At 50.4% G+C, this 21,341-nt stretch overlaps 1 protein-coding gene across 4 annotated transcripts in view; it reads right to left on the bottom strand.

The window, feature by feature from the left end:
* Positions 1 to 21,341, bottom strand: part of nox4 (NADPH oxidase 4) — a 428,930-nt gene that overhangs the window by 365,442 nt on the left and 42,147 nt on the right. For 3 of the 4 annotated variants that reach the window (XM_072476467.1, XM_072476468.1, XM_072476466.1), the window contains exon 3: positions 10,404 to 10,514. In XM_072476467.1, the coding sequence (XP_072332568.1) occupies positions 10,404 to 10,514 (111 nt within the window). The remainder of the gene's footprint in view (positions 1 to 10,403; positions 10,515 to 21,341) is intronic. The other variant, XM_072476469.1, reaches the window with a different exon arrangement.

Genomic DNA, 21,341 nt, shown 5'->3' with positions numbered 1-21,341 from the left:
GGGGTGGTCTGGGAGGCGCTGAAGGCGGTGGTCAGAGGAGGGCTGATCTCCATTAGGGCACACAAGGAGAGGGGAGAAAGGAGAGAGAGGGCGAGGTTGGTGGGGGAGATGGTGAGGGTGGATGGGGGGTACGCGGAGGCCCCGGTGGAGGGATTGCTTAGGGAGCGGCGTAGCCTCCAGGCTGAGTTCGAATTGTTGACCACCAGGAAGGCGGAGGCGCAGTGGAGGAAGGCGCAGGGGGCGGTATATGAATATGGAGAAAAGGCGAGCCGGATGCTGGCGCACCAGCTTCGGAAGCGAGAGGCAGCTCGGGAGATCGGGGGAGTTACGGATGGAGGAGGGAACACGGTGCGAAGTGCGGTGGGTATCAATGGGGTCTTCAGGGACTTCTAAGAGGAACTGTACCGGTCTGAGCTCCCACTGGAAGAGGGAGGGATGGGTCACTTCCTGGACCGGCTGGGGTTTCCGAGGGTGGAGGAGGGGCAGGTGGCGGGGTTGGGGGCGCCGGTTGGGTTGGAGGAGTTTGTCAAAGGGATAGGGAACAGGCAGGTGGGGAAGGCACCGGGGCCGGATGGGTTCCCAGTTGAATTTTATGAGAAGTATGCGGACCTGCTGGGCCCACTGTTGGTAAGGACCTTTAGCGAGGCAAGGGAAGGGGGGCTCTGCCCCCGACGATGTCTAGAGCGCTGATTTCCCTGATCCTGAAGCGGGACAAGGATCCCCTACAGTGTGGGTCATACAGGCCGATCTCACTCTTAAATATGACGCAAAGTTGCTGGCAAAGATTTTGGCCATGAGGATAGAGGACTGTGTGGCGCGGGTCATACACGAGGATCAGACGGGGTTCGTGAAACGGAGGCAGTTGAATACCAATGTACGGAGGCTCTTGAATGTTATAATGATGCCGGCGATGGAAGGGGAGGTGGAGATAATGGCGGCGATGGATGCGGAGAAGGCCTTTGATAGGGTGGAGTGGGGGTACCTATGGGAGGTGTTGGAAAGGTTCGGGTTCGGGGAGGAGTTCGTCAGGTGGGTGAGGCTGCTGTATGAGGCCCCGGTGGCGAGTGTGGCCACGAACAGAAGGAGGTCAGAGTATTTCCGGCTACACCGGGGGACGAGGCAGAGGTGTCCCCTGTCCCCCCCTGCTCTATGCACTGGCGATTGAACCCCTGGCCATGGCGTTGAGGGAGTCGAGGAACTGGAGGGGGTTGGTGCGGGGTGGGGAGGAGCATCGGGTGTCGCTCTATGCGGGTGATTTGCTGCCATATGTAGCGGACCCGGTGGGGGGAATGCCGGAGTTGATGAGGATCCTTAGGGAGTTTGGAGATTTCTCCGGGTACAAGCTTAATATGGGGAAGTGCGAGTTGTTTGTAGTGCACCCGGGGGACCAGGAGAGGGGGATTGGTGAGCTCCCGCTAAAAAGGGCGGAGAGGAGTTTCAGGTACCTGGGGGTCCAGGTGGCGAGGAGCTGGGGGCCCTGCATAAGCTTAACTTCACGAGGCTGGTGGAGCAGATGGAGGAGGAGTTTAAGAGGTGGGACGTGCTGCCACTTTCCCTGGCGGGTAGAGTGCAGTCAGTTAAAATGACGGTGCTCCCGAAGTTTTTGTTCCTGTTCCAATGCCTCAACAATCCTGATCCCTAGGGCCTTCTTCAGGCGGGTTAACAGGAGCGTTATGGGGTTTGTGTGGGCGCAGAAGACCCCGAGGGTGAGAAGGGTGTTCCTGGAGCGGTGCAAGGATGGGGGGCGTTGGCGCTGCCTAACCTCTGTGGTTATTATTGGGCCGCCAATGTGGCAATGGTGCGTAAGTGGGTGATGGACGGGGATGAGGCGGCATGGAAGAGGCTGGAGATGGTGTCCTGTGTGGGCACGAGCCTGGAGGCGCTGGTGACGGCGCCGCTGCTGCTTCCTCCAATGAGGTACACCACGAGCCCGGTGGTGGCCACTACCCTCAAAATTTGATATCCCAGGCTCATTCTAAAGAAGGCCAAGGACCCAGAGAAGTGTGTTTCGTACTACCTGATCTCGCTGTTAAATGTAGATGTAAAGTTGTTGGCGAAGATGCTGGCGATGCAGATAGAAGATTGTGTGCCGGGGTGGTAGGCGAAGACCAGCTGGGGTTTGTGAAGGGGCAGCAGTTGTTGGCAGACGTACAGAGGTTGCTTAACGATATAATGATGCCTTTGGAGGGCAGGAAGTCGAAGCGGTTGTGGCAATGGACACAGAGAAGGCATTCGACTGGTTCAAGTGGGTGCATTTGTTCGAGGTGTTGGGTATGGGCAGGAATTTGTGGATTGGGTGCGGTTGTTGTATATTGCGCCTCAGGCGAGTATTCGGACGAACAAGGTCAGTTCAGATTATTTTGGGTTACAACGGGGGATAAGGCAGGGGTGTCCACTCTCTCCGCTGCTCTTTGCCCTGGTGATTGAGCCACTGGCCATGGCGCTTAGGGGCTTGAGGGAGCGGAGGGGTATTAGAATCATAGAATCTACAGTGCAGAAGGAAGACATTCAGCCCATTGGGTCTGCACCGGCCCTTGGAAAGTGCACCCACCCCAAGCCTCCACCCTATCCCCGTATCCCAGTAACATCACCCAACCTTTTTGGATACTAAGGGCAATTTAACAAGGCCAACCCACCTAACCTGCACATCTTTGGACTGTGGGAGGAAACCGGAGCACCTGGAGGAAACCCACGCAAACACGGGGAGAACGTGCAGACTCCACACAGACAGGGTATTGAGCGGGGGTGAGTTGGAACACCGAGTTTCTTTGCATGTAGGTGATCTCCTGTTGTATATTTCAGATCTAGTCGGGAGCTTTGATAAGATTATGGGGATCTTGCGGGAGTTTGGCCGCTTTTTGGGGTACAAGCTTAATGTGTGGAAAAGCAAGGTGCTCCCAATTAATGCACAGGGACAGGAGAGGAGGCTGGGGGAATTGGCGCTTCAGTTGATGGGGGCGAGCTTTCACTACCTTGGGATGCAGGTGGCATGGAGTTAGGCCCAGTTGCATAAGATGAACTTGGCTGGTGGAAATGACGGCGGACTTCAAGAGGAGGGATGTGCTGCCATTGCCATTGGCGGGTCAGGTTCAAATGGTAAAGATAATGGCATTGTCGAAGGTTGTGTGCGGGGAAGGCTCCGCAGATTAGGATAGTGTTTTTGGAGAGTGACCGACATCGGTGGCGGGGGGGCGGGGCTCCGTGAGTCCGGTGGTGGTCTCAGCACTGAGTGTTTGGAACCAGTGGCAGTAGCACTTTGGTTTGTAAGGCATGTCTTTGTGGGTGCCGATTTGCAATAATCATAGATTTGCTCCGGTGAGGTTGGATGCGAGGTTCCAGGGATGGTGGCGTGTGGGTTTAGAATATTTTAGGGATTTGTTTGTTGGAGAGAGGTTTGCAGACCTAGAGGAGTTGGTGGGGATGTACCAGTTACTGAAGGGGAATGGGTTTAGGAATCTGCAGTTTAGGGACTTCATGAGGAAGGAGGTGCTATTGTTTATGATTCTGCCACCCCCGGTGTTGCAGAATAAGCTTCTCTCCCAGGATGAAATAGTTGAGGGTAGGTTTGCGGAAATGTATGGGGAGTTGATGAAGAGGAAGAGTGCTCCCATGGAGGAGGTTAGGCCTAAGTGGGAGGAGGAGCTGGGAGGGGTGTTGAGGGCTGGAATATGGAGTGGAGCTCTGCATAGGGTGAATACATCCTCGCCGTGTGCAAGACAAGGCCTTATTCAATTTAAGTTGGTGCAATGGGCCCACATGACAGTGTCCAGGATGAAATGGTTCTTTCCATGGGTGGAGGATAAGTGCGGGCAGTGTTAACATATGTGCATATGTTTTGGGCGGGTCCGAGGTTGAGCGGGTTTTGAAAGGTGTTTTCAGATATAATATCAAAGATTTTGGTGGTTGAGGTAGGCCTGAGTCTGGAGGTGGTGATATTTGGATTGCCAGAGGATCTGGGTGTGCAGATGAGAGGAGAGGTCAACATGTTGGCCTTTGACTCTATGATAGCCCGAAGACTGATTTTGTTGTGCTGGCTGGACTCGGAGCTGCCAAATGCGGGAGTATGGGTGAGCGATTTGGTAGAGTTCTTGCATTTGGAAAAGATCAAGTTCGCCATTCAAGGTTCGAAGGAGGGGGTTCACCTTGAGGTGGAAACTGTTCATCGACTTCTTTAAGGACTATTGAGTCGTCAGCGGGGGTGGGGAGTGGACTGGTTTTGTTTTATTTGATGTTTGGGTAGGGAGGTGGGGTGAAAAACTGGAAAAATGGGGTGGGTGCCAGTGGGGTGAGCAGTGGGCGTTTTTTAGGGTAGGGCAGGGAGGGGATGGGTTTGTTTCCTTTTGCCATGGTGGCTTTTGTACTTCTTGGTTATGTATATATTGAAAATGCCTTCAACAAAATGTTTTGCAAAAAAAATGAGCGCAATTGTCTTCTTGCCACATCCTAACAGCAACACCACCTCTTTGGTCTTCCACCACCAGCAGAATGCAGACCTGACATAACCCCCCTCAGGATTCCACTTCAATTGTACAGTGCCCCCCAGTGCACCACCGCACTGCCCGCCCCTCACCCCTGACCCAGCACCACCTCATGTTTTGCTCAAGTGGCCCTCATTAAACTCCACCAACCATATGCCGACCCCACCCCTCTGCTACACTCCAAAGAGTGCGTAGTGTCAGATCTGAGCTGGTGCATGTCACTCAACATCAGTCTCTTGTTCCTTCTGAACTTCACATTCCCACAACATTGCCTGGCCTTTGTGGCAGTTCAAGGTAACTGAAAGGATAAGAGCACAAGGTAGGAGTGGGTTGATGGAAGGAGGGGAAAGCAAGAAGTACATGCTTACTTACAAATCATTTAAAAGATTGCGGGATGAGGGGGAAGTGGGATATGAGAAGCTGGATTATGTAGGAACCTACCATTATCTTTCAATTTTTTTAGTGTCACTGCTAGCCAGAGCTCAGTCAACGATGACCAACATTAGGGTTATGTGCTACTGCCTCTGCTTGGAGATCAGCTTTTCTACAAGAGAGTGGGAAGTGTGCCATTGAGTACGGTGCAATATCTTTGGGTGAAGTGGCTGACAGGAGGTGTGTGTAAGCAGTGAGATGTGGGTGTCAGGCTTGCAGCAGTGCTACATGTGTGGTGAAGCTAACAATGTGAAGTATAAGTCATGGTTGATAGAGTATGTTGGCGGGTGATTGAAAGGTGGGGGGCAGGGGGTTGGGGTTGGTGGTGCTTTGAGCAATAAATACGTATGTGGCATTCAAAGATGCATTCATTGATTTTTATCACTCATGTAAGATCGCTAAACTTCTTCCTGTACGGCAACCAGGGGGTTTTTGGGCTACACTACGGGTATTGACCATGACGGCTATCTACTCCCACTTCCTTTGCAGTGTTAGTCCGGGAAGCCTCCTGTGGATAGAGGACCTCTCTCCTCTGTCCACTTCCTACACCTAGGCCTCCATTGCTGCATCAGGGAACGTTGCAGCACACAGGCTGCACTATTGCACCATTTTGCTCTTCTCTCACATCAGAAATTCTTTGCCCAATTTCTCTCAAGCGATGCAGGCTTGCTTTATATCCTACAGGTTAATTTCAAGTGGTGCCTCACAGAACAAGAGGAGGTCTGAGTACTTTCGGTTGCATCGAGGGACAAGGCAGGGGTCCCTCCTGCCCCCCCTGCACTTCGCACTGGCGATTGAACCCTTGGCTATGGCACTGAGAGAGTCGAGGCACTGGACGGGACTGGTGTGGGGTGGGGAGGAGCATAGGGTGTCGCTCTATGCGGACGACTTGCTGCTATATGTGGCGGACCCGGTGGGGGGAATGCCGGAGGTAATGAGGATCCTCAGGGAATTCGGGGATTTCTCAGGGTACAAGCTCAACATGGGGAAGAGCGAATTGTTCGTGGTTCACCCAGGGGACCAGGAGAGGGGGATTGGCGAGCTCCCACTAATAAGGTGGAGAGGAGCTTCAGGTATTTGGGGGTCCAGGTGGCCAGGAGCTGGGGGGCCCTGCATAGACTTAATTTCACAAGGCTGGTGAAGCAAATGGAGGAGGAGTTTAAGAGGTGGGACGCGTTGCCGCTGTCCCTGGCGGGTCGGGTGCAGTCAGTCAAGATGACGGTGCTCCCAAGGTTTTTGTTCCTGTTCCAGTGCCTCCCCATTCTTATCCCGAAGGCCTTCTGTAGGCGGGTCAACAGGAGCATAATGGGGTTTGTGTGGGCGCGAGGGACTCCAAGGGTGAGAAGGGTGTTCCTGGAGCGGAGTAGGGATGGGAGGGGGCTGGCACTGCCCAACCTCTGTGGGTACTAGGCTGCCAATACGGCAATGGTGCGCAAGTGGGTGATGGAGGGAGTGGGGGCGGCATGGAACAGGCTGGCGATGGCGTCTTGTGAGGGTACGGGTTTGGAGACGCTGGCAACTGTGCCACTGCCGCTCCCTCCAATGAGGTATACCATGGACCCGGTGGTGGCGGCTACCCTCAAAATTTGGAGGCAATGGAGGCGGCACAGGGGGGAAGTGGGGGCCTCATTGTGGACCCCGATACGGGGGGAACTACCGGTTTGTCCCAGGGAGAATAGATGGAGGGTTTTCGAGGTGGCACAGGGCACGGATAAGAAAGTTGGGGGACCTATTTGTGGATGGGAAGTTCGCGAGCCTGGGTGAGCTGGAGGAGAAGTACGGGCTCCCCCCGGGAAACACCTTTAGGTATCTACAGGTAAGGGCGTTTGCCAGGTGGCAAGTGGTGGAATTCCCGCTGCTGCTGCCACGCATGGTACAGGACAGGGTGCTCTCGGGAGTGTAGGTTGGAGAGGGGAAGATCTCGGCAACATACCAGGTGATGCAGGAGGAAGAGGTGGCCTCGGTGGAGGAGCTGAAAGGTAAGTGGGAGGAGGAGTTGGGGGAGGAAATCGAGGAGGGGACGTGGGCAGATGCCCTAGGGAGGATGAACTCTTCCGCTTCGTGTGCGAGGCTCAGCCTCATACAGTTTAAAGTGCTGCACAGGACACACATGACGGGGACAAGGATGAGCCGGTTCTTTGGGGGGAGAGGACAGGTGTGTTCGGTGCTCAGGGTGCCCAGCAAACCACACCCATATGTTCTGCGTATGCCCAGCGCTGGAGGAATTTTGGAAGGGCGTAGCGAGGACGGTGTCGAAGGTGGTAGGATCCAGGGTCAAACCGGGCTGGGGGCTCGCAATATTTGGGGTTGCAGGGGAGCCGGGAGTGCAGGAGGCGAAAGAGGCCAGTATTCTGGCCTTTGCGTCCCTGGTAGCCCGGCGAAGGATTCTTCTCCAGTGGAAGGTTGCGAGGTCCCCAAGCATGGAATTCTGGATCAACGATATGGCGGGGTTCATTAAATTGGAGAGGGTGAAATTTGCCTTAAGGGGATCGGTGCAAGGGTTTTTCAGGCGGTGGCAACCGTTCTTAGACTTCCTGGCAGAACGGTAGACAATGGTCAGCAGCAGCAGCAACCCGGGCGGGGGGGGGGATCTATTTTATTTTTGTTTGTCTATACTGGGGGATCTGAGGGGGTGTATATATTTGCTATGTTTGCTATGTGTTTCGGCGGGTGTTATTATTTATGTATAGGGGAGGGGGGCACTGGGTTGTTTTGTTTTGTATTTAATTCTATTGGGTTCCTTTTACATTTTGTTGTTTATATCTTGTGAAAACTTTAATTAAAAATGTTTTTAATAAAAAAGTGGTGCCTCACAGAAATTTGGTCCCTGGATGATGTTTTCAGCCACTCAGCAGTGTGCTTAGCTCTAAGCGGCATCCTGCTGGTCGTACAATGTAGTCCCTGTGCCTGAATTCAGGCCTGACCAATTTTTCAAGCGAATTATTCACAGGCATCCTCATATCTAGTTTATTCTTCAAGATGCACTTAGAATGCAAGTCTGAGCATTATGACGGATTTATTCTTGCGACAGTTAACCAAAAGGAGAGAAACACAACTACCACTGCCTTTGTTTTGACTCTAACTCAAGTGTTTCTTCAGTCAGGCCCACGTTATAACAGCCAAACTTGAAGAAGTGGTCACGAACAAATCAAGCTTACACAAGGGTGCTACTTTCCCAGTTTTAGCAGGTTGCAAAGAAAGTTTCCAACAAGGCAAGGGTTGAAGCACAGTTAAGGGTAGAAACAGAAGGTTGATGGACTGGTGGTGTCATGTTACTATCCTGTCACATATTTGGTTATGGGTTCACCAGTACCTAAACTGGAAAAAAAAATCTGCTTTTAGATCATCCTCCAATCTTTTTATTTACTGAGGATACTTTTCTCAGACTCAAATGCTTCTAAAAGCAAGCCCTTACCCTTTACATGCTGGAATATGATCTTATATCTGCAACAGCTGGTCATTTTATATGCTGTGGTCAAACAGAATAACTTACAGGTTAGGCCATGAGCCTATTGGTAACCTCCAAGAAAGTGCAAAAAAATACTCCCTAAAAAGAATAAATCTCCCATCTTTCTGCGGCTTAAAGTTTATTATAATAGAAAATGAAAAGATTGCTAAGACAACACAGTAGTTTGCATTACTTTACCGACTATTACTCCTGGATTACAGAAAATTATAAACAGATGCAAGTTTCCACGAATAATAGTATGGAAGATTAACCATAGCTAAATCAGGAGCAGTTCCAAGAATACCTGGTCTTCCCCGTGCTGGCCTCAAGAACTGACACGCCATATTACATGCAAAGAACAAAGGAGATTGAAGTTGGGGGGGGAGGAATCGACCTTCAAAATCAAATAAGCTAACAGAGCCACTTTACGAAGCATGGTCACTCTGTGGTGTGACCAAAGCGGTTCTTCATATATATGTGCAATGCCAGAGGTTGCAGCCACTTGTTGACCACTTGAAGAAGCTGGTCCCAATGTTCCAGCTGAATTTCTAATCTATACTTCTCAACTTATTCACCCGTACAGAAAGGGGTATGGGAAAGTAGGACGGAAGATATCTTGGGCGGAGGTGAAAGTCGCCAATCACAGGTCCAGGATACATAACATGTCCTCTAAATGTTTCCTCCATTTCTGAGTGTTTGAAGGGATCAAGGTGACGCTCGGACGGGTTCATGCAGTGCCCACCGGTTTGGTTCAAATGCTTTACGTTCAGTGGGCACCAATGGACATATCGATTTTCATTAACTATCAGAATTGATTTTCATTCTAAAGATTTGCTTGTATTTTAATGGTTGTGAGACAATCGTTTCATGATGCCCTCCCTGTAAAGGAGTGCATCTGTCAGAAATTGACAATTATTTTGTTGCAAAAGACATAGGAAACCTGAAGTTTCCACTGTCACACCTAAATATTCTCACTACAATAAAGCAACTAGTTATCAGGTGAGATCAACCAAAATTACATTGGTCATTAACCACATTAACATATTATGGCCAATATTGCCTCAAAGCAGCAAACTGCTGGTGCCTCATCAATGGAATAAAAGAAAGTGGATTCTACTCCTAATTTAGATATGTCTTTTCACTAATCAAAATATCAAATGACTACCAGTTTCCTAAACATAAATATTAATGCATATACAAAGCTTTATCCCCATCCAGTGCAAAATAGGTAAGCTGGCAATTAGAATTTGCCCGTCTGTGATTTTAACCTGCGTTCCTAACGAAGGTGACAAGGGTGACCACCCAAAAGAGGGCTGCGTCCTTCTTTATAGGAGGCAGCACTTTATATGGGGCAGCACGGTGGCATAGCGGTTAGCACTGCTGCGTCTCAACGCCAGGAACCTGGGTTCAATTCCAACCTTGGCTGACTGTGTGGAGTTTGCACATGTGCCTGCGTGAGTTTCCTCCAGGTGCTCCGGTTTCCTCCCACAGTCCAAAGAGGTGCAGGTTAGGTGGATTGGCCCTTAGTGTCCAAAAGGTTAGGTGGGATTACAGGGTTAGGGTGGGGGAGTAGGCTCAGGTAGAGTGTTCTTTCAGAGGTTTGGTGCTAAGTGGATGGGCCGAATGACCCTCTTCTGCAGTCGGGATTCTATGCTTCTATACATGTACTTCATCAGGATGGAAGGCTGCCCACTGGCCTTCCCATCACAGACTTAATTGGGGTGGGAGCAGGAAGATGGTGGGGAAGGAGGTCATTGCCTCACTCCCGCCTGATTATGTGCCCTTGCACCAACAAATTCAGCAAAGCGCAAGGCACAAGATTCGACCCTTAGCCTTCTGATCACAATTATGGAGTACAGAAAATTATATCTCCATCTAACAAAACAGCTGAAGGATTGGGTCAGTGAGCAGTGCAACAGATCCTTGCAAATAATTTGGGAAAATTATACAGGAAGATTGTTATTTAGATCTCCTGGGAATCCCTGTAAACAAGGTTGGTTTTTATAGTTGGCAAATCTCATCAACTGAAGACTTCATTTACCCACCTTGTGTGATCCTCGCAGAAATGCCAGTAAAGTGCGGCACATGGGCAGTAGGACAAGACTGCAGTTCATATTCAAGACTGAAGCGGAAGCTCTGCTAATGCATAATCCTAGCTGAACAAATAAGACAACGATCAGAAAAAAGTATCATAAACCTACCAAATATATTAGAAGAGAAAACAATTTTAAAAGTTCATCTAAAATCTCTGTTCACCGTAGATTTATAATACTAACATTGGTTTTAACTTTTCAAGCTTTTCCCTATTTGATCCCCACCAAATAAGTCTTTTGATTATATATTGCAATTGCTGAGTGGATGACACCATTCAACCTTGATAATATCGAACACCTTACATTAATATTTGGATGCAATAATGTTATGCCAGTAGCTTGCACTAACAAAAATGGGCATTTTCAATTATAAAATCATTCAGTCACAGTGATGTTAGGTCAAAAGACAGGACAGTATTGAAACGCAAAAGTAGTGCATTGCCTCACACTTAGAAATACTGGTCACCTGATGCCTCCTCAGCAACAGGGGAGCCAGCAACCTTTCATGGACCAACACTTGCATACCCAACAAAACAGACTCCTTTCTACTGCTCCTCCCCATTAAATCCGACTTTTGTTCCTTAGAAACAGAAACATGCTTCCTTACACGCTAATGAAACCGCCTCACACTCGATGCTGCTGTAGTCCCAGAGAAGTCATTATCGCTGCTGCAATAAAACCCGACCCAATAGTGACTTTTGCAATGATAGGTTGCAAACATTAGGTCAATGCTCGTGATCACTGGGTTTCACTCGTCGTCCCTTTGACATTCCACAAATAAATCTTGAAAGCTGGTGCAGATTTTATATTTTATTTTAGCGGGAATTAGTGTGCATGCTTAACTTGACCCTTTTATCTTAAATGCCATTTTATACTTTTTAGGTATAAAAGCAGGTTACAGGTGCCATTTTGTGTTGTATACAAGGTGAAGGGAGATTAGTCTTGATTTTTTGGGGACAGAGGTGAGATCCCTGTAAGTGGTCCAGGGACAAGAGGGAATTCCTGCCACATTGGATTCTTGGAAGGTGTGGTGTTCTTCAGGGGCAGATTAGAGCACCTGTCAGTGTGCAGAGATAAGGTTGTTTTAATTAGGACACGGAGAGTCCACACCGAGTAAAATATGAAACAAAGGGCACGATTCTCCGCAAAAAAATGAAGTTAATCTGTGGCGGATTTTTCAGGGAATTTCCCGACAGCTATGCCGGCGAGTTCCCCACTGATATTCAATGACACTTAGAACTTTCCCTAAGTGTGGTAGTAAACGGGAATTGCGGCAAGATTCCCAGCACTCGGCAAAGCGAGGCTGGCACCCCAATTAAACATTAACTGGTCCACTTAACGGGGCCTCCCTGGCTTCTCGCCACAAATGAAGGCTCACCAGTTGATTCGACAGATCTGCGCTCGCCAGCCCATTACTAACACGCAGCACTTAGGCTGCACTTGCTCAGCCAATCCCAGCCAGCTCACAACAATGGCACCGAGGAGACCAGCCCCAAGATTCGGGGGCGCAGACCGAGGGAAGCGTGGAGACCAGGAGGGATATCCTGTTCCCGAGGGTCCCAGAGGGTGAGCCACAAGGCAGCCTGTGCTGCCTGAGACGAGGTGGCAGCAGCTGTGAGCTCTGGGAGTGTGACCAGGAGAACAGGCATTCGAATAGACACCAACCTCCCCCACCCCCGCCTCCCCACTCCCCCAGGGAGCATCCACACCCAAAGCCCGCAGAGGTGAGGCTCCACCCAGAGTTATTTTTGCCTTACTGACAGACCCATCCCTCCCACTGATCACATGTCCATTTTCCTGCAGGTCCTCCAGCCGATGCCGCTGGCCCATCCCGGGTGGCCCCCTCTCCTGCCGCCCACAAGACCATCTCAAAGACAGCACTGAGGATGCAACCGTAGTCACGGCACAGCTGTCATCCCGGTCCTCCACCTGCGCAGATACACACACCTCGGTGGGAAACGTTACTGGACAGGCTTCGAGGGCACAATCTGATGAGCACCAGACTGCTAATGATGCACATCGGGTGAGACAGCAGCTGGAGGCTTCTGGATTCCAGGACCCAGCTGAGTTCCAGCCTGATGCTGAACCTCTGGAACAGAGTTACCCAGAGCTGATGGAGACCATAGGGTGCGGCCGGGGTATTCAGGGGTAGATGTCAGCGTCACTCCAGCAGATCCACAGATGCTTGTGGGAGTCCCAGAGGCTACAGGCGCAGGTAGCAGTGGCAATGCATGGCACCGCAGTGGAAAGCCTGGTGCACGACATCGGCACCATTAGCGAAGGTGACCAAGGCATTGCGCAGTCGGTGACGGCCATGGCTGAGGGTCTCAGCAGAATGTCCGATGCGCTGGGGGGGGGTGACGCAATATTAGGTTGGCCTTAATGAGGTTCTGCGGGATATGTCCCGCTCTCTGATGGCCAAGGTGCTGGGAACTTGTCCCAGTCGTAGGTGGGCATTGACGAGGCAATGCATAGCACGTTCCAATCACTGAGGAGCATCGCCGAGAGCATCAACACGATGGTGCAGACCATGGGGAACTATCAGGGCTGGTAGAGCCAGATGATACAGGGGCAGCTGGGGTTCGAACCAGCTGCCTGGCACCGAGCAGGAGAGGACGTTGGGTGACAACCTGGACCCATCCTATGGAGTGGTGGCAGTGGTCACTAGCTCCTCCAAGTTCACCTCTCTGATGAGGCCGCGTCTCGAAGTCAGCACACGGGACAGGGCGGTACGGCTGTGCATTTGCCGCCGCAAAGTGAGCCGGGGTCCTCCGGCCTCCGGAGCCCTAGAGGACACCCACCAGGGGCATCGAAGGCAATGGGATGAGTTCAGCAGCTGGCTGCCTCCACCAATGATGTGCATCCTGGGGAAACACCTAGATGTAGCAGTAGAACTAGGAGGGCAAAGCACGTTGAGGATGACTGAGGGCACTGGGGGAGTGGGGAATAGATAGGGGGTGAGGAGGGAGGGTGAGGGTTGGGGGGTAGCGCCATCGGGAGAGTGGAGGATTGTAAAACACAATAAACACCTTTGTGCACAACCATGCTGATGCCTCTGTCACTTTCTTTCACAAAGCCATCTGACCTCCGAATCCTGGGCCCATCTCCAAGGCATCCCCCGCTCCCTGTGGCACCCATCCATACGCCTGCCGTGGACATGTCCCCGGAGCTGTGTCCCATCCCCTGGTTGTTCGGATGTTGGCTACTGCATGGTGAGGTGCTGCCTCCCACAGTGTTCTAGCACAGTGTCCAGGCATCAAGGTGTGATTGCGATGCTAGGCAATGAGTCCCACATGCTACATGGTCCATCCACCCACTTAACCACGATTGTCAATTCCTTATTAGCAATAGCCTTCAGCCGCACGCCCAGAGGCCTTGGCAGTTGGTGGGGGTTATGGGTGGTTGATGGGGTAGACAGGCAGGGACAAGGGTTGCTCCAGGAACAGGTAAATGATCCAGGGGTTGGCATGGTGGTGCCGTGAGCAGTTGCCCCCCAGGACATCGCCCCAACCCTCCTGTGGCGGCCCACACCTGAGGAGGGTCCCCCATCCCCAGCTAAGAATCCCTCACCACCCACCGAGCACAGGGGCGGCAATCCCAGCGCCCCTGGGCTCTTTGCCTGTGAACAAAGATGGCTACTCACCTCTTCAGCTCCCCACAGAAGCCCTTCTGCCAGGTTCACTTTTTTTAAAAAGGAATACTAATATGCACCAGCGTGACCACTTCCTGTGGAGGCCGCTGAATGACAGGAGGCCGTTCGATTTGGGGTGGCTCCCGTTAATTATATGGAAAGTGGTGATGATTGGTTTCTCGCCTCGTTACGACGAGATCCCGATTTTGCCGACAGGAGCGGGCCAGTTGCATCGCAAACTGTTTGGCGCCTGGCACGGTTTGCGTTTTTGGCCTCTCCCACTATTCACTGGTCTGGTTTCGCTCTCACTCGAGCGAAACGAGGCCAGAAGATTCCGCCCTTTGTCTTTGCCTGATGGTTATAGCTCTATCCACCTCTGACAGTTTAAAAAGGGATAATTTGGGATTCAGTAAGTAGGCCGACTGCAGATAAATTAAATCAAGTGTAAATTTATTAAAACTCCTTTTTTAAAAAAAATTCTACAATCTCATCATTCTCTGCCAAATTTCCTTTTCCCCTTCCTGAATAGCTTGGTTACAGCAGCAATTGGCATCTCCCTATTGTGTCGAGCATTGTGACCACGGAATGCAACAATGTTGGTTTCCATTGAAGTGTTTTGTGGCCTCGGGTGAACTGTAGATATTGTGCAAGGACTGCTCATTTCATCAAGCACCCTCCAAAGAGGGTATAAATGACACAATGCAGACAACGCATCGCCACCCCCACTTCACCAGGCATATAAAATAAAATTCAGCAATTGTCTGTTTTTTAAAAAAACATCAATTTGGTGACAGAGAATAAAATGCTGTAAATATTTTTTAGCATTGGAGGATTTAAATGTTTTTGTTCCCTGATGTGATTTGAAGAAATAATTACTTTTTAAACAGATTAAAGGCAAAACATAGAAAATATCTCCCTTTCTTTCAAAACAAACTGTATTCAAAGAAGAAAAGTCAGAAGTTGGGGAACACAACATCAATAATAGAGTTGATTGGCTTGTCCCCTGAAATCGAAAAATACCTCAAGCCTATTGAGTTGGAAATTCTCCAGCCACAAGCCTTTGATAGGAAGGGTGCAGCATTGAACAGAGGGAGATAAAGAGGCAGAAGGACAGGCAGCCATTCAGATTTACTTTAAAAACATAAAGCTGTAAAGATGGTCAGGTGCAGCTGAGGCAAGTCAGATTTTTATACAGAAAGCTGGAAGAACAACATACAAACTTACAAATTAGGAGTAGGAGTAAGCTACCAGGCCCTTCAAAGCCTGTCGGTCAAACTGATTGTAACCTCAGCTCTACATTCCCACCTACCCGATAACCTTTCACTCCCTTGTTCTTAAAGAATGTATCAAGCTGGGCGGCACAGTGGTTAGCACTGCTGCCTCACAGCGCCGAGGACGTGGGTTTGATCCCGACCCCTGGTCACTGTCCGTGTGGAGTTTGCCCATTCTCTCCATGTCTGCGTGGGTCTAGGCACCCACAACCCAGAGATGTGCAAGGTAGGTGGATTGGCCACGCTGAATTGCCCCTTAATTGGAAAAAAAAGAATTAGGTATCTAAATTTATTTTAAAAAAAGAATCTATCTGCTCTCCCCTATACTATTCAAAGTCTCTGGGCTCTATTCAACCAAATGGGAACAAGTTCCCATAGTGAGCGTGTTTTTAAATGGCATCCCAATCTCCAAGGTCCCCAAAGTGATCCCTGACCTTCCCCCAGCCCGAACGCATTATGAAAGGGCACCCCTGGCCCAATCATGCAAAAAATGTGAGTTTGACACCTTGGCAGTGCTAACCTGCAGCCTGGCAGTGCCCATACCATTTGGCAATGCCACCTGCACACATTGACTGTGCCAGGCTGGCACCCAGGTGGCACCAGCAGTGCCAGGGCACCACCCTGCCCAAAGGGCATGCAGCTGAGGGCCTCTGATCCCCTGGGAGACCCCCACCAGTGCCGTTCCGTCTGGTTCCCGTTTGTGGAGACCAGTGTTGAACGGCGCTCACCCGAGATCTCCGAGGCAAAGGGGATGAATCCCAAAGTCTCAGGGACCGTGGGAATCTGCACATTAGACTAAGACTAACTGCCCCACTCTAATATGCAGATTTTCCAAAAAATGTTCCCGCCCATCGCAACGTCTCGCGGGCTCGCATTAGATTTTGGGGTCTCCCGGCTTTTATCGATCATGCTGCGCTGTGACGAGCTGTTTTTCAAGCGCAGCGCGGTCATTGGATCAGGCCCTCTGTTTCCACTTGCTTTTGAGGAAAAGAGTTCCAAAGACTCACTGCCCTCAGAAAAACTTGTCTCCTAATCTCAGCGAAATTCTCCGCCTCACGCTGCCGGTTGCGGAGTTCCCGGTGAGGCGGAGAATCCAGCAGTAGTGATGAAAACGGGAGAGGCGTCCACTTTGGCCCCCTGCTGGTTTCGGGATAAAGGTTTGTGCCCCACACCAGTGGAGGATGCAAATAGGTCATGTCATGGGAGTGTCTCTTTAAGAAATGTTTTGCCTTATCATATGGCTTCAGTGATGTCAATGTGTGGGTGGAGCTGGGCTGTGGCTCTGAGTTTTACTTTCACTTTGGTTTGGGGCTGTTTTGTGGCTCTGAGTTTTTTGCTTTCATTTTCACATTTTAGCTGCTGGATTCAAACAGAGCAGTCTTGTCCTACCTCTCGCCCTCTGCATTTTAAAAGCTGTTTCCAGATTACCTGATAACTTGAAAAGAAATACCTGCATTCTGGAAGGAATTCAAATGTGATGTTTTGAAAAGGAAACAAGAATGTATACCGGGTCTTGAGTGCTGTGTGCTAGGCCACACCTTTGAAAGGGGGTTTCTGCTTTATGGTATCTTGTAACTAAATTGGAACAGCTTAAAGGGGGAAATGTATTAAGAGTTACACATAGAGTACTGTAGCTGTGTGGGGTATTTATGTTTGTAGTTGATAAAAATGCTTACTGTGTGTTTTTATTAAAAAGTTAACAAAATTCGTAGAATAAATTTGTTTTTGATTAAAAGTGCTTAAGGCCTCTGTTGAATAACACCTGAAAAGTAACCAAAATTAATAAACAGTTATAGGTCAGGTGAACTCCATGATATACTTTGGAGTTTTCTAAACCCTGGCCCATAACAGTCATTAACATCCATTTGCATCAAGGGCAGCATGGTGGCGCAGTGGGTTAGCACTTCTGCCTCACAGCGCCGAGGACCAGGGTTTGACATGGGGCTTTTCACAGTAACTTCATTTGAAGCCTACTTGTGACAATAAGCGATTTTCATTTCATTAATCCCGGCCCTGGGTCACTGTCCGTGTGGAGTTTGCACATTCTCCCCGTGTTTGCATGGGTCTCACCCCCCACAACCCAAAGATGTGTCTTTAGGTGAATTAGCCACGCTAAATTGCCCCTGAATTGGAAAAAAAAGAATTGGGCACTTCAAATCTTTTTTTAAATCTGTCAGTTAAAAACCAGCTTAAAAACCACACAAATTGGGGTGATAACCAAATCTGGGAAACATCTTGTCCTGGTCCAGCAAAGGTATTTAAACTGCTTTTATGAAGGTTTTCTGCACTGCCTTGGCTCTAAGACTTTGAGATTTTCAGATGTAAAACTGGACTTCAGGGTTGGTGGCTGGAAACTGGCTTGTCTGTTTCTGAGCCTGCTAGATGTCAACTGGTCTCTCCTGCTTCTGAGGTCTTAGCAATTATACCTTTGTTCCACTTTGATTCTGCCTGTGTATTTGGCTGTTTCCCCCGTCAAATTCCTTGACTCTAGACATTATCACATGTGTACCTCATTGAACTTCCCAAAGTTCATGGTAATCTGTTTCTACTCAAAATATTCAAATCTGATTCTTATCTAAAATGCTTTCCAGTCTTGTTACTGGGAGAGACACATCCTGTCTTTTGAATACTGGCTACTACTGTCTCTAGGCAGATTTCTACCTGTTGCTGGGCGGGTTGCACCCAATTATGTTTTGTTAAATTCATTTGACTGCTGTTGCGAGGCAAATTCATGACACAGGACATTACTGCAGGAGTTCCTCAGGATAATGTCCTGGGCCCATTCATCAGCGTCAATGACCTTGCTTCCATCATAAAGATCTGGGGCGTCATTCTCCGACCCCCCGCCGTTCACGTTGGCCGCCGTGAATCCCGCACCCGCCCCCGCCGAAGTCTCCGGTACCGGAGATTGGGCGGGGGCGGGAATCAGGCCGCGCCGGATGGCGGGACCCCCCGTTCAATTCTCCGGCCCGGATGGGCCGAAGTCCCGCCCAGAAATTGCCTGTCCCGCCGGCGTAAATCAAACCTGGTATTTACCGGCGGGACCAGGCGGCGTGGGCGGGCTCCGGGGTCCTGGGGGGGGGGGCGCGGGGCGATCTGACCCCGGGGGGTGCCCCCACGGTGGGCTGGCCCGCGATCGGGGCCCACCGATCCGCGGGCGGGCCTGTGCCGTGGGGGCACTCTTTCCCTTCCGCCTCCGCCACGGCCTCTACCATGGCGGAGGCGGATGAGACTCTCCCCACTGCGCATGCGCGGGAAACTGACAGCGGCCGCTGACGCTCCCGCGCATGCGCCAGGAAACTGACAGCGGCCACTGACGCTCCCGCGCATGCGCCGCATTTCCGCGCGAGCTGGCGGGGCAACAAACGCCATTTCCGCCAGCTGGCGGGGCGGAAATCCCTCCGGCGTCGGCCTAGCCCCTCAATGTTGGGGCTAGGCCGCCAAAGATGCGGAGCATTCCGCACCTTTGGGCCGGCGCGATGCCCGTCTGATTGGCGCCGTCTTTGGCGCCAGTCGGCGGACATCCCGCCGTTGGGGGAGAATTTTGCCCCAGAAGTGGGAATGTCCCTTGTGCCATCAATGTTGAGCACCATTCGTGTCTCCACAGATACTGAAAGCGTCCATGTCCTAACGTAGCAAGACCTGGATAAACATCAGGCTTGGGCTGGCAAGTACCATTCAGCGCCACACAGGTGCCAGACATCACCAACAAAAGAGAATCTGATCATTGTCCCCTTGGCATTCAATGGCATTACCATCACTGAATCCCTCAATATTAACATCCTGGGGGTTACCATTGATCAGAAGCTGAACCGGACCAGCCCTGTAATTACTGCAGATCAGAGGCTATGAATCGTCCAGCAAATAACTCACTTCCTGATTCCCCATAGCCTGTCCACATTGACAAGACACATCAGAGTGTGATGGAATAATCTCCAATTGCCTGGATGGCCATAGCTCCAGCAAAACTTAAGAGATTTGACATCATCCAGGACAAAGCAGCCCTCTTGACTGGCAGCACAACAATTCACTCCCTGCCACCATCAATGAACAGCAGCAGCGTATATCATCTACAAGAAACACACCAAAGCTCCTTAGACAGCACCTCCCAAACCCACAACCTCTACCATCTAGAAGAACAAAAGCAGCAGCTGCATGAGGAACCTATCACCTCAAGTTCTCCTCCAAGTCACACAGCATCTTAGTTTGACAATATATCGCCGTTCCTTCACTGTCGCTGGTTCAAAATCCTGGAATTCCCTACCTAACAACACTGTGAGTGTACCTACACCACATGGACTGCACTGGTTCAAGAAGGCAGCTCACTCATCACCTTCTACGGGGCAATTAGGGATAGACAATAAATACTGGCTTAGCCAGCAACACCCATATTCCAGGAGCACATTTTTAAATTCCCCAAACGGCTAATCTCACCTCATCCCAAGATCCACTCTCAAACACCATATGCACTCTCTCAGAGGCACTCTCGCAGCTGCATTCTCATATGCACTCTCTCAGATGCACTCTCTTATGCACTCAGATGCACTCTCTCAGATGCACTCTCTCAGATGCACTTTCTCATATGCCCTCTCTCAGATGCACTCTCCCATATGCACTCTCCCATATGCACTCTCCCAGATGCACTCTCCCATATGCACTCTCTCAGATGCACACTCCCATATGCCCTCTCTCAGATGCACTCTCCCATATGCACTCTCAGATGCACTCTGCCATATGCACTCTCTCAGATGCACTCTCCCATATGCACTCTCTCAGATGCACTCTCCCATATGCACTCTCCCATATGCACTCTCTCAGATGCACTCTCTTATGCACTCTCTCTTATGCACTCTCTCAGATGCACTCTCAGATGCACTCTCTCAGAGGCACTCTCGCAGCTGCACTCTCATATGCACTCTCTCAGATGCACTCTCTCAGATGCACTCTCTTATGCACTCTCTCAGATGCACTCTCTCAGATGCACTCTTATGCACTCTCAGATGCACTCTCTCAGAGGCACTCTCGCAGCTGCACTCTCATATGCACTCTCTCAGATGCACTCTCTCAGGTGCACTCTCCCATATGCACTCTCTCAGATGCACTCTCCCATATGCACTCTCTCAGATGCACTCTCTCAGATGCACTTTCTCATATGCCCTCTCTCAGGTGCACTCTCCCATATGCACTCTCCCAGATGCACTCTCTCAGATGCACTCTCCCATATGCACTCTCCCAGATGCACTCTCCCAGATGCACTCTCCCAGATGCACTCTCTCAGTTGCACTCTCTCAGATGCACTCTCCCATATGCACTCTCTCAGATGCACACTCTCAGGTGCACTCTCTCAGATGCACTCTCCCATATGCACTCTCTCAGATGCACTCTCCCATATGCACTCTCTCAGATGCACTCTCTCAGATGCACTCTCCCATATGCACTCTCTCAGATGCATTCTCTCAGATGCACTCTCTCAGATGCACTCTCTCAGATGCACTCTCCCATATGCACTCTCTCAGATGCACACTCCCATATGCACTCTCTCAGATGCACTATCCCATATGCACTCTCAGATGCACTCTGCCATATGCACTCTCTCAGATGCACTCTCTCAGATGCACTCTCTCAGATGCACTCTCCCATATGCACTCTCTCAGATGCACTCTCCCATATGCACTCTCTCAGATGCATTCTCTCAGATGCACTCTCTCAGGTGCACTCTCGCATATGCACTCTCCCATATGCACACTCCCATATGCACTCTCTCAGATGCACTCTTCCATATGCACTCTCAGATGCACTCTGCCATATGCACTCTCTCAGATGCACTCTCTCAGATGCACTCTCCCATATGCACTCTCTCAGATGCACTCTCCCATATGCACTCTCTCAGATGCATTCTCTCAGATGCACTCTCTCAGATGCACTCTCGCATATGCACTCTCCCATATGCACTCTCTCAGATGCACTCTCTCAGATGCACTCTCCCAT

Source organism: Scyliorhinus torazame, chromosome 15, assembly GCF_047496885.1.
Source record: "Scyliorhinus torazame isolate Kashiwa2021f chromosome 15, sScyTor2.1, whole genome shotgun sequence".
NCBI lineage: Eukaryota > Metazoa > Chordata > Chondrichthyes > Carcharhiniformes > Scyliorhinidae > Scyliorhinus > Scyliorhinus torazame.
This window is presented reverse-complemented; position numbering and strand designations above follow the sequence as displayed.